The sequence below is a fragment of the Bombina bombina genome, chromosome 4, assembly GCF_027579735.1.
Source record: "Bombina bombina isolate aBomBom1 chromosome 4, aBomBom1.pri, whole genome shotgun sequence".
Taxonomy (NCBI): Eukaryota; Metazoa; Chordata; class Amphibia; order Anura; family Bombinatoridae; genus Bombina; species Bombina bombina.
Window position 1 is genome coordinate 697,171,503 of NC_069502.1, and position 12,561 is coordinate 697,184,063.

At 35.5% G+C, this 12,561-nt stretch overlaps 1 protein-coding gene across 1 annotated transcript; it reads right to left on the reverse strand.

The window, feature by feature from the left end:
- Nucleotides 1-2,367: 2,367 nt before the first annotated feature.
- On the reverse strand, nucleotides 2,368-11,263 carry HS3ST5 (heparan sulfate-glucosamine 3-sulfotransferase 5). The gene is made up of 2 exons (XM_053709151.1): nucleotides 11,157-11,263; nucleotides 2,368-3,298 (listed from the first exon to the last, which is right to left on the reverse strand). Exons 1-2 carry the CDS (start codon nucleotides 11,261-11,263, stop codon nucleotides 2,368-2,370), a joined length of 1,038 nt encoding a protein of 345 aa, XP_053565126.1.
- Between the last annotated feature and the right edge of the window lie 1,298 nt (nucleotides 11,264-12,561).

Sequence of the window (12,561 nt, forward strand, 5' to 3'; positions counted from 1 at the left end):
CACAGAAACTTTGGAACAATGCCTTAATAATATGATATTCGTTGCATTTTTTAATAATATGAAAATAGTATCTCTCTTTTCACAGCTACATATTTGAATCCTAATTAAACAAGTAAAGTATATATATATATATATATATATATATATATATAAATAAAATATATATATATATATATATATATATATATATATATATATATATATATTATGTGTATATATATATATATATATATATATATATATATACAGTATCTCACAAAAGTGAGTACACCCCTCACATTTTTGTAAATATTTTATGATATCTTTTCATGTGACAACACTGAAGAAATGACACTTTGCTACAATGTAAAGTAGTGAGTATACAGCCTGTATAACAGTGTAAATGTGCTGTCCCCTCAACACACAGCTTTTAATGTCTAAACCATTGTCAACAAAAGTGAGTGGAAATGTCCAAATTGGGCCCAAAGTGTCAATATTTTGTGTAGTCACCATTATTTTCCAGCACTGCCTTTACCCTCTTGGGCTTGGAGTTCACCAGAGCTTCACAGGTTGCCACTGGAGTACTCTTCCACTCCTCCATGACGACATCACAGAGCTGGTGGATGTTAGAGACCTTGCGCTCCCCCACATTCCATTTGAGGATGTCCCACAGATGCTCAATAAGATTTAGGTCTGGAGACATGCTTGGCCAGTCCATCACATTTACCCTTAGCTTCTTTAGCAAGGCAGTGGTTGGAGGTGTGTTTGGGGTCGTTATCATGTTGGAATACTGCCCTGCGGCCCAGTCTCCAAAGGGACGAGGTGATCATGCTCTGCTTCAGTATGTCAAAGTACATGTTGGCATTCATAGTTCCCTCAATGAACTGTAGCTCCCCAGTGCCGGCAGCACTCATGCAGGCCCAGACCATGACACTCCCACCACCATGCTTGACTGTAGAGAAGACACACTTGTCTTTGAACTCCTCACCTGGTTGCCGCCACACACGCTTGACACCATCTGAACCAAATAAGTTTATCTTGGTCTCATTAGACCACAGGACATGGTTCTTGTAATACATGTCCTTAGTCTGCTTGTCTTCAGCAAACTGTTTGCAGGCTTTCTTGTGCATCATCTTTAGAAGAGGCTTCCTTCTGGGACGACAGCCATGCAGACTAATTTGATGCAGTGTGTGGCGTATGGTCTGAGCACTGACAGGCTGACCTCCCACCCCTTCAACCTCTGCAGTAATGCTGGCAGCACTCATACATCTATTTCCCAAAGACAACCTCTGGATATGATGCTGAGCACGTGCACTCAACTTCTTTGGTCGACCATGGTAAGGCCTGTTCTGAGTGGAACCTGTCCTGTGAAACCACTGTATGGTCTTGCCCACTGTGCTGCAGCTAAGTTTCAGGATCTTGGCAATCTTCTTATACCCTAGGCCATCTTTATTTAGAGCAACAATTCTTTTTTTCAGATCCTCAGAGAGTTCTTTGCCCTGAGGTGCCATGTTAAACTTCCAGTAACCGGTATGAGAGAGTGTGAGAGCCATAACACCACATTTGACACACCTGCTCCCCATTCACCCCTGAGTCCTTGTAACACTAATGAGTCACTTGACACCGTGGAGGGAAATGGCTAATTGGGCCCAATTTGGACATTTACACTTAGGGGTGTACTCACTTTAGTTGCCAATGGTTTAGACATTAATGGCTTTGTGTTGAGTTATTTTGAGGGGACAGCAAATTTACACTGTTATACAGGCTGTACACTCACTACTTTACATTGTAGCAAAGTATCATTTCTTCAGTGTTGTGACATGAAACGATATAATAAAATATTTACAAAAATGTGAGGGGTGTACTAACTTTTGTGAGATACTGTACATATATACGTATATATATATATATTTGCTACTTTATGCTAATTAATGTGCTTGCTTTGCATCAATTATGCATATACAATTTTGGTAGAGCACAATATTGGTGTTTAAATTGCAGAAATTCTATTTTCATTTGTGCACATAATATTTTGTTTCACTGACTTTTTTAACTCCATTATCTGTCAGAAAAGACTGGAATGGCTTATATAGACATTTGCTCTATCCCTTTATGGCAGCCAAGCGTTTTAATTGCTCTAATAGTAACAATTATATTTTATTTTTTAGTTAAAAAGATGTGGGCTCAATTGAATAGGAAATTTTCCTCTACATATTTAGTAATTATTGGTAGAAAACAATTGTTCCCTTTTATTTGGTCACATATAGCATTAAGAAACCAAAGAACATTAATTCTAACAAACATATTCAACAAAAGTGCATATCTTTCTTTCTATTATAGACTTTACGGAAAGCCTTGTGCAACACATAGTGTTGTATACAATAGAAATTAGGGCCAGTTAAATGTCCTTCCAGTGATTTGATAAAATTTCTGATTAAAAGGATGAAAGAATTTGCGCAGTTTGGTAATAACAGAGGGGTCAACCTCAGGATGAATGCGCCCCTTGCTACCCGCCAGGCACTTGTTAAAGACTATGTTAAATCTCAAGCAGTAAAACCCTCTGGTAGCATTAAAGTACAGGTTGTATTGACTGATCCTGGGTGGAAGGTTAAGAAACTTTTCTACCAGTTGCAATTCTGGAAGTGGTTCTGTGATCAGTCGGTCTCCATCCACAATGTGAAACTGCTCAATAGGAAAGTATTTCAACCATCTCTCTAAATGCTTGGTGTAAATACTGGTCCTCACTGCTTTATATTTTGTGTTTACCTCACAAGTGTTAGAATCCATAGCCATTTTTTCAAATTTGTAGTAGGTCTTATTTTTCCTTTCTTTTCCTTCCAGAACTTGTGTGTAGTCAGAAATAGCTCTCGTTGTGGGTTCCCTCACAATAATAAGTAATTTAATAGAGGAATTCATTTTGTAAATCCTTTCAGGGACTTCATCTGTTATGAAATAGGCAGGACTTTTCTCAATAGTAATTTGGTGGGGGTGGGAAAAGGGCATTTTTTTTCTATACCACTCAATTCCTTTAGCATAGTTCTCATCATTATCAAAAAAATGGATTTCTTGGGATGCCTTGACCACAGCAGGATGTAGATTTAGCATTTCCAGCAACGCTCTGGTGCCACCTTTTCTCACACCAATGATAATAGCCTTTGGTAGCTGCTGAACCAAATTGTGCAGTAGGATTTGCTCTTTAGTGGCGTTGCCTTTGCGAAATTCGTGTAGGAGACCTCTCTTAAACTGCATAGCTCGAAGAGTGATTGCATCCTGACTGTGTGTTCCAAACCGACCATCATTTGAGCAAATTGGAGGTAGCCTGCAATAAAAGTATAGAAGACAGAAATACATTTCAGTCTGCATTGTTTCTATTTTTTTTTTCATCAGTAAACTATACATTTTATGATGTCAATGTTATTTTTTAATTTTTTTCCCAGTTAAATCAATTGATATACATTTCAATCAATCTAAATCAGTATTACAATTAATGAATTTGATTTAGAGTACCAGAATATCTAAATCATATGTGTTACATGTCCATTCACTGTTGAATGTGTAAAAAAAATATTATGTTTTACCCCTGAATGTTTCTATTGTTCAAATGTTAAATTATTTTTCAATGTTATATTTTATTTAAAGTGATGGTAAACCTTAACTAATCAAATGCCATATATTTAATCTTTGCCATTAAAAAAAGTAAATTTGTACCTTTTTCTGTTTTTAATCCATCTGTTAAAGGTTAAATTAATGCATATAGTGATGCTTCTATTGCAATGTTATGCCGGCCCACTTGGATGGCAATTCTAGTGAACATCCAATCAACATGTGTGTCATTTGACAATCTTGAAGTCCAGCCCCTTTAAAGGGACATTAAACACGTTGAGATGGTAATATAAAATGATAAATTGTATATAATAAAACAACTCTGCAATATACTTTCATTATTTATTTTGTCCTCTTGCCTGTAATTCCATTCTGAAATTGTGAGCTTTTCAGTTCCTGTTAGAAATGGAAGTGCAGAACACTGTTAAATCCAGCACAACCATTGGCTGCAAACTCTAGTGACCTATTTATAACTGACCCTAATTGGCCACAGCAGAGAAGGTAACACAAGTTACAACATGGCAGCTCCCAGTATTTTATAGACATTAAAAATTTACACTTATTTTGTCACTTTTTAAACAACTAATGAAACTTTAAAAAATACATCTACATGTTAGTCATGGACTAATCTTTTCTTTAAATGCATCATTCTATTTAGCATGTATTTAGTGTTTAATGTCCCTTTAAAGCCCTTAGAAAGCTTATGTCGATAGTTGATTTTACTTCTCTATATACCACAGCCCAGCCAAAAGAGGAAATGAAGGGGGCAGAGGAACAGACAATACCAATTAGGATTATCAACCTTTTATCATAAAATAGATATACACTTTTAAAAATAAAAATAATTATGTGGTTTTACTTGCAAACTGATATATTTTTCATTTCAATATTCTTATAGCCTGAAATTTACCATCACTTTAAGGAAAAAAACAAACATTTGAAACAACAAGATAAATATCTGAATGTTGATTCTCATCAACTTACACTAACAATGAATGGAACGTAGAAGTGATAAATTGAATTACTATCACTTACAGTATAAATAAAATAAAAATAATAATAATTGTCATTATTTTCTTTATTTTTTATCAAATTCTTCTCTAGGGCTGCCTTGTCTGCTATTTTAAGTACTATTAGAATGGATCATTGTTTCCAAAAGGTATTGTTTTAAAGAACAATTAAATACAGTAGAACTGCATAATCAACAAATACAAAATTAAAAGAAAATGCAACAACACTTAGGCCCAATTATCAAAGACTCGCCAACATGGAGAGAAATCACACAAATAATTGTAATTTATGTGTTAATCCTTCACATTCAGAACCACATTTCATTGAGATAAACAGCTCCCCAGCTAAAATTTGCCTTTCTAAATTAGTTTAAGAGGCCTCGCAGTACTGATGAGATTTCTTAGATAATTTCACCAGACCAGAGAGCTTTACAAAATTGGGCCCTTTAGTCAGAATTTTATTTGAAAGTAGATTTTTTTTTAATGTGACATATCTTAAAGTTACTTTAATTTTGCTCCCTGTATCATGTGACAGCCAGCAACTAATTATAAAATACGTATCTATTTATTAGGCAGCGGATGCTGCTTCGGAGCCCTATTAATTCAGGTCCGCCTGAAACGGAGCATCTTTTAGGTGGTGGACTGAAATCATCCCAATCCAATATATTCAGGATGATTGGCCGCTAGTGAGCAGGGGGCGGCATTGCACAAGCATTTCACTGTCGGCATTTAGAGAGGTCGAGCAAAGATGATTCTCTACAGGGAATCATGTCAGCTCGCCTCTTAAAGTCTACCCCATATTTTGAACTCTTGCACATGCTCAGTACGAACTGCCACCTCAGAAAGTGTGCATATAAAAAGATTGTGCACATTTCGATAATGAAAGACAACTGGATTTTGGCATTATTATTGCGTATTCTAACTTAATCATGAAATTTAATTTTTACTTTAGTGTCCCTTTAAAGTGAAAGTAAATTCTAGCATTTTACAAACGCTAGGATTGACTATTGAAACAAATAAAGGGGACTGTCATTCATGAAGTATAAGATACTTCATGTAGAAAGCTCCTTTATTTGATTCAATCGATCGCCGCTCTTAGCTCCTACAGCAGAGCACGGCTAAAAAATGTTTTGGCTAAGAGGTGACGTTTTCACCTCTTAGCCAATAGCCGTGCGGTAAATCCGGTTTGGCGCCCATGGGAGCCAGATTTACCGCACTGCTATTGGCTAAGAGGTGAAAACGTCACCTCTTAGCCAAAAATTTTTTTAGCCGTGCTCTGCTGTAGCAGCTAAGAGCGGCAAGTGATTGAATCAAATAAAGGAGCTTTCTACATGAAGTATCTTATACTTCATGAATGAAAGTGCCCTTTATTTGTTTCAATAGTAAATCCTAGCATTTGTAAAATGCTAGGATTTACTTTCACTAAATGTTACAAAATATTTGCCATTTGTAAGGCAGGTATATATGACATATACTCTGGTTGATAGTTTTCCTCTAGTCTGATAGAAGCTGACTTTTTTGTGTCGTGTTTTCTTATTACAGCTTCCCCATCTCTGATTCTATGCAACAAAATTACCAAAAGATAATAGTAATAATAGTAATAATAATAATAATAGCAATAAAAATGATCCTGCTAAGTGTTTGCATATGATCCTCATTACAACACAAAGACCATGCTATTATCAAAGTAAACATTTATTGCAGCCGGGTTATCGCGCATATTACAAGGTAAAGGTAAAAATGTAGCTTTGGATACCGTGACCTTGCTTACTTCTTCTCCCCTTAGACTTCTATGGTGGCTCTGTAGAAAAAAACTAACATTTATCGTTCACAGGGTCGGGTTAGCGCACATGAAAACTTAATTTAAGGCGCATTATTTAAAAAAGGAAGAGCTCTAAAAGATATAAATGGGTGAAAGGAATAGAATGAAGAAGCCTGGAAAACACAAACAGACATCTAAAGAATGATTAAATGCTCTAGTTTCAGTATAGGCAGCAAAGAGCTGTAATTGAGTCAATATGCAGGCAGTATAGTAAGAACAAGCCAGCATAACAAATACTATTGATGACAGATCAGCACTGTTAACATAAAGATGCCTAAGACAAATTAGGAAATGAAGCAATGAGAGCGCTAATGGTGTCATCTTAAAACCTAAAACATGAGACTTGTAATCAGCAAACACAGGCAGCTTTGCTGCAGTGACTGTTTATCAGGATCCTGAAATACTTGACTAAATGAATAAAATATAACATACATGTTAGGTCTTATAATCAACCATTTTTCCTACATAATATCTAGATCCTCTCTGCACTGCTCTCTTTAATCTACCTATGTCCTTCTTTGTTCCGTTCCCATCATCACTGCTTCCCTCATGCTGCCCTTATCGTCTGGAACACTCTACCCTGCTCAAACTGTCTCCCACCTTGCATAGCTTCAGCGCTCTGAATGCCCACCTATTTAGAGAGGATTACCAGTTCTCCTTCAAAAAGATCTCTTCATCCTAATGGACTAAATAAAACTGTATTGTCTCACTGCTGCAACTACAATGCACATAACATATCTTGTATTACTTTGTTTTGTTTATATCTATTTTCATTAAGAATTAGGCCCCTATTTATTAAAGGTCTTGCGAACCTGATCCAACAGTGCGGATCAGGTCCGCAAGACCTCGCTAAATGCGGAGAGCAATACGCTCTCCGCATTTAACATTGCACCAGCAGCTCACAAGAGCTGCTGGTGCAATGCCGCCCCCTGCTGACTCGCGGCCAATGGGCCGCCAGCAGGGAGGTGTCTATCAACCCGATCGTACTCAATCGGGTTGAATTGTGGTGATTCCTATCCGCCTGCTCAGAGCAGATGGACAGGGTTATGGAGCAGCGGTCTTTGTGACCGCTGCTTCATAACTGCTGTTTCTGGCGAGTCTGAAGACTCGCCAGAAACACGGCGCATCAAGCTCCATTTAGAGCTTGATAGATAGGCCCCTTAGTGTCATTGTGCACCCCTGTTTTTGTACTTAGAGTTACAATCTTGTAGTAATGATATTATTATTATGATTATTATGATGATGATGATTATTATTATTATTAATAATATTATCATTAAAAGGACAGTATAGTCACAATTAAATTTAAATGGATAGGATAACGCATGAAAATATAAACAACTTTCCATTTTACTTCTATTATCAATTTTTCTAAGTTTTCTTGGTACCCTTTGTTAAAGAGTAACTCTGGGTGAGCTCAGGAGCATGCATGTGTCGTTAGTCATCTGGCACCAATGTTTGCTACAGTGTTATAGCAATACATAGTTGTAAACACTGCTGCTATACAATGCTAAAGACATGTGCTTGCTCTTATCAGCCTACCTAGGGTTACTCTTCAACAATGGCTACCAAGAGAAAAAAGTAAGGGCTCGGAGATATGAGGTCTAAGGTCAGACAAAGAACTTTAACATAGAGATACATAAATATATATGTCTAAATATGTCTATATATGTGTGTGTGTGTATATATATATATAGTATATGTATATATATATAAATATATGTATACATATGTATTCATGTATTTATATGTGTTTATATGTATTTACAGACATTTATACACATACATATGTACACACATATAGACATATATACAGTATATATATATATATATATATATATATATATATATATATATATATATAAAAGCATTGGAGCTCTTTGCAGTTAAGTAGATGAAAACATGAAAATACTGTGTATTGTACTAAAATACTATCATATAAATGTATAAATATGTATTTAAGAATAAATAGAACATATTCTTCTATGTGAAGAACATCGGAATGTAAAATATTCAAATTTTCATTTCGGTTATGAGACAATGCGGTTGGGTTAGCGGCAATAAGAATATGCAATCAGGTTAGCACATATGATAAAGACATCTCACAAGTCACCCAGTGACACAGCAGACAGCATTAACGTAGCACCACTGAGACACTATAATGCATAAATTAGCACCATATTTTTGCTTCTTACTAAAATGTATGTTTTTTGTGGGGGTTTGATTTCATTTGTATTATAGTTTGTGTTAATAGTACTGGATTCAGTTTGGTATAATCTTTACATTTTGTATTACATGATTAGTGCTCAAAGAATTTCTTTTTACTTAATTTTTTTCAGATAATACCGTATTGATCCTTTGTGGAAACAATATGACAAAATAGATTTTTTTTTAAATTGACGCACAGGCACGTACATCCTAAGTGGCCGATTTATCATGTGTCTGGCGGACATGATCCGCTGTAGCGATCATGTCTGCCAGACATCAATAGATGCCGACAGCATACGCTGTCTGCATTTATCATTGCACAAGCATTCTTTGTGAAATGCTTGTGCAATGCCGCCCCCTGCAGATTGGCTGCTAGCAGGGGATGTCAATCAACCCAATTGTATGCGATCGTGCGGATTGCTGTCCGCCACCTAAGAGGTGGCAGATGAGTTAAGGAACAGCAGTCTTAAAGTGAAGGTAAACTTTGATGAATGAAAGCCCGGTTTTAAAAAAATACTATTAAAAACAGGGGCAGCTAGAGCAGCTTCCCCCACACGGAGATCTTCTTTTCACACGTCATCAGTGACTAATCCGGCTTCCTCCAATCATGGTTCCCCCCCAGGGGAGTCATTGCCTGGGGCCATGCCGTGATTGGAGGAAGCTGGATTAGTCATTGATGACGTGTGAAGAGAGGATCTCCGGGTGCGGGGAAGCTGCTCTGGCTGTGATAAAAACAAAGGTAAGTTTTTAATCAAAACAGCTGCTTTGTAAACTTTGATGAATGAAGTGCCCCTGTTTTTAATAGTATTTTTTTAAAACTGGGCTGTCATTCATCAAAGTTTACCTTCACTTTAAGACCGCTGCTTCTTAACGTATGTTTCCGACGAGCCTGAAGGCTTGCACGGAAACAGCTGCATATAGCAGCATTCGGCCGTTAAAAAAAAACGGCCCCTAAAACTCAGTTGCCACTATGTGACTAGCAGCTGGCTCAGTTCTGCCCTTGTGTAGCTCAAACGTATATGTTCCTGGGTCTGAGCATTTAATAGGTTTATGTTATTTTTCTTGCTAAATAATTGTTTCCTTCTATAGAGGATATATTGTTTGTTTTGATTACTGGAATATATAATGTTTGTTTACTAGCCCCCAAAGTTGAAAGCCATTTCCAGTGTGGCTCCTCATTTTAAGTAGTTGGACACTACAGTTTAGCATAATATCCTTAAAGGGACACTGAACCCAATTTTTTTCTTTTGTGATTCAGATAGAGCATGCAATTTTAAGTAACTTTCTAATTTACTCCTATTATCAATTTTTTCTTTGTTCACTTGCTATCTTTATTTGAAAAAGAAGGCATCTAAGCTTCTTTTTGATTCAGAACTCTGGACAGCACTTTTTTTATTGGTGAATGAATTTATCCACCAATCAGCAAGAATAACCCAGGTTATTCACCAAAAATGGGCTGGCATCTAAACTTACATTCTTGCATTTCAAATAAAGATACCAAGAGAAGGAAGAAAATTTGATCATAGGAGTAAATTAGAAAGTTGCTTAAAATTGCATGCTCTATCCGAATTACGAAAGAAAAAATTTGGGTTCAGTGTCCCTTTAATATTCAGTCCAAGGTTTTGTTTGCCACAAGCAAAACACTGTTGCATGTTGTTTTGATACATCTTTATATTTATTAAAGAATTTCTCTTGTATTAAAATTCTATACAAATCAGTTTGACACCCCAATAAATGTATAATATTCTTTTGTACACAAGGCATCCACATGTAATATGTGTATGCATAAACAAAGGTGAAAGCCATTTGCATTTTATAAGGTAAAGGTAATATATTTACATTCGTTTTTCAGCTCAAAAGCCAATAAAAAAGCAGATTTTTTTTTTGTATTTGAATTTTTAGCTCCTTGTCATTATTACTGCTTTGCTGTGTGCATGACCAATAAACACTGCAAAAAACATCACTTTATTCTCATTCCAAGTAGCTTTACATAGCTTTCATGGCTATCAATATCTCAAGCGGCTCTTGAAACTCCTAGGTAATTAACATGGCTGGAACTCTCAGACCCTGAAGCAATCTTTCAAGTGCAATAGGAATTCAGGACTTGATTATCTACTCAACAGCCTCATGCATAATGTTAACTACAACTGGAACACATTATTTTGTCCACTCGTAAATTTACTGTACACATAAGCATGTGGCAGCTTATTGTTAAAAGAATTGGGTCAAAATGTGCAGTTACCATAACTTAAATTGAATTTTCCAGTCATTGTTTTAAATATATAAGCAAATACATGAACAGTAAATAAAGATGGAATTAAAACATATCAGTGCAAGCAGTGTACAAAATAATATGCATAGGGATAGCTAACAGGTAAATACAGACTAAAAGATCACTTAACAATACAGTATTGTAATATAAAAGTATTAATATATGACCTAGGAATAGCATAAAACAAGTGTATCTTCAAATATTTTGTATTTATTAAAGAAGGAACAGTATCAAATGTATAGTTAGATAAAAAAGGACTCACCTATCCAAGCTCCCAACTCTGGCGACTAGATATAGGAGACTTCCAACAGCAAGACTGCCTAGTACAAAGAGCTTCTGTCTCAGCAACGCCTGCTGTTTGAATAGCATGGCCCTCCATCAATCTTCAGGACTTCTTCAGTCTGCAGAGAACAGCACACATAAACCACTCGTCAGCAAGTGGCAGTATACAAGCTAATGTTTATTAACAGGCAGTCAATCAATGCTTACAAGTGATTAAGGCACACTTGAAAAATCTAACTCACTAGCAGACTAATCAGTATTCTTCAAAAGTTCTCTGGATGAAATTAAATCATGCTATTCCATTAACTATATATATATATATATATATATATATATATATATATACATACAGTATATATATACTGTATATATATATATATATATATATATATATGTGTATGTGTTTGTGTCTGTGTTTTTGTAAGTGCGTGTTACTCTGTATGTGTTTATATGACAGAAAGAGATGGTGTTATATGTATGTATGTATGTATGTATGTATTGATTTAAGACAGAGAGTAGATTACCTTTCTTATCCTAAATAACACATTTATGTCTTGGTACTCAGAAATAGTCTGTATGAAATAAGGCAATGTGTATGTTGTCCTGCAGAAACTAAAACGTATTGCAGATCGTTTCATGTTGTATAAAAGCATTTTGTCGTTTCAATTAGAACATGCACAGACTTAATTTCTCAAAATGGTTAGATGCAAATCAATGTTATCTGATTAGATACTAAATTATTTAAATATCAATGCTGACACCTCAAGCACAAAACCTTATACCGATAATAAACAACTGTGTCAGGTCTAGAGAGGAATGCTGCAAAGAAAATAATCTATTTTAAAATGCTAAAAACTGCAGATTATAACACTGTATACTGCACAATAGCAATATCTATTTTTGTACAAATATAGGAGGGCATCTATTCCATGTTACTCTATGCCTTTCAGCTAACTCCAGGGCTAAATAATAAATACAAAAATTGTTATGCTTGCACATGACCCCTGTTAAATTTGCCACTTACTCCCCAGGCAATAATTAAAGTAATACAATGATTCACAGATATAACTGAAAATGCAGTAAAGAATATAAATGTAGATTACACTAAATACTTTTTTAAATATATATCTTTTCTTAAAACAAAAAAGAGCAAGAAGAAACAAAAAACAATAAAATAATAAACAATATGTGGCAGGTGGTAACTTTTACAACAAATGTATATGCTGTACTGGCTCTTTATATACAGCTCTTATGTCAAAGGCTACACCCCCTCATAATTTTTGTAATATCATGGATCAGCCATTGTATTCTTCATTATCAGCTTTATGCAAATGATTTTGACACCCTGCAATAATTATAGATTTCAGCTATTACATTTAGTCTCA

What these genes read in the sequence shown, in the direction of transcription:
- HS3ST5 (XM_053709151.1), bottom strand. Translation starts at nt 11,263, where the DNA reads ATGCTATTCAAACAGCAGGCGTTGCTGAGACAGAAGCTCTTTGTACTA. An exon ending in AGAGTTGGGAGCTTGGATAG is followed by an intron (nt 3,299 to 11,156) that starts GTGAGTCCTTTT and finishes CTTTTATTGCAG; the next exon opens with GCTACCTCCAATTTGCTCAA.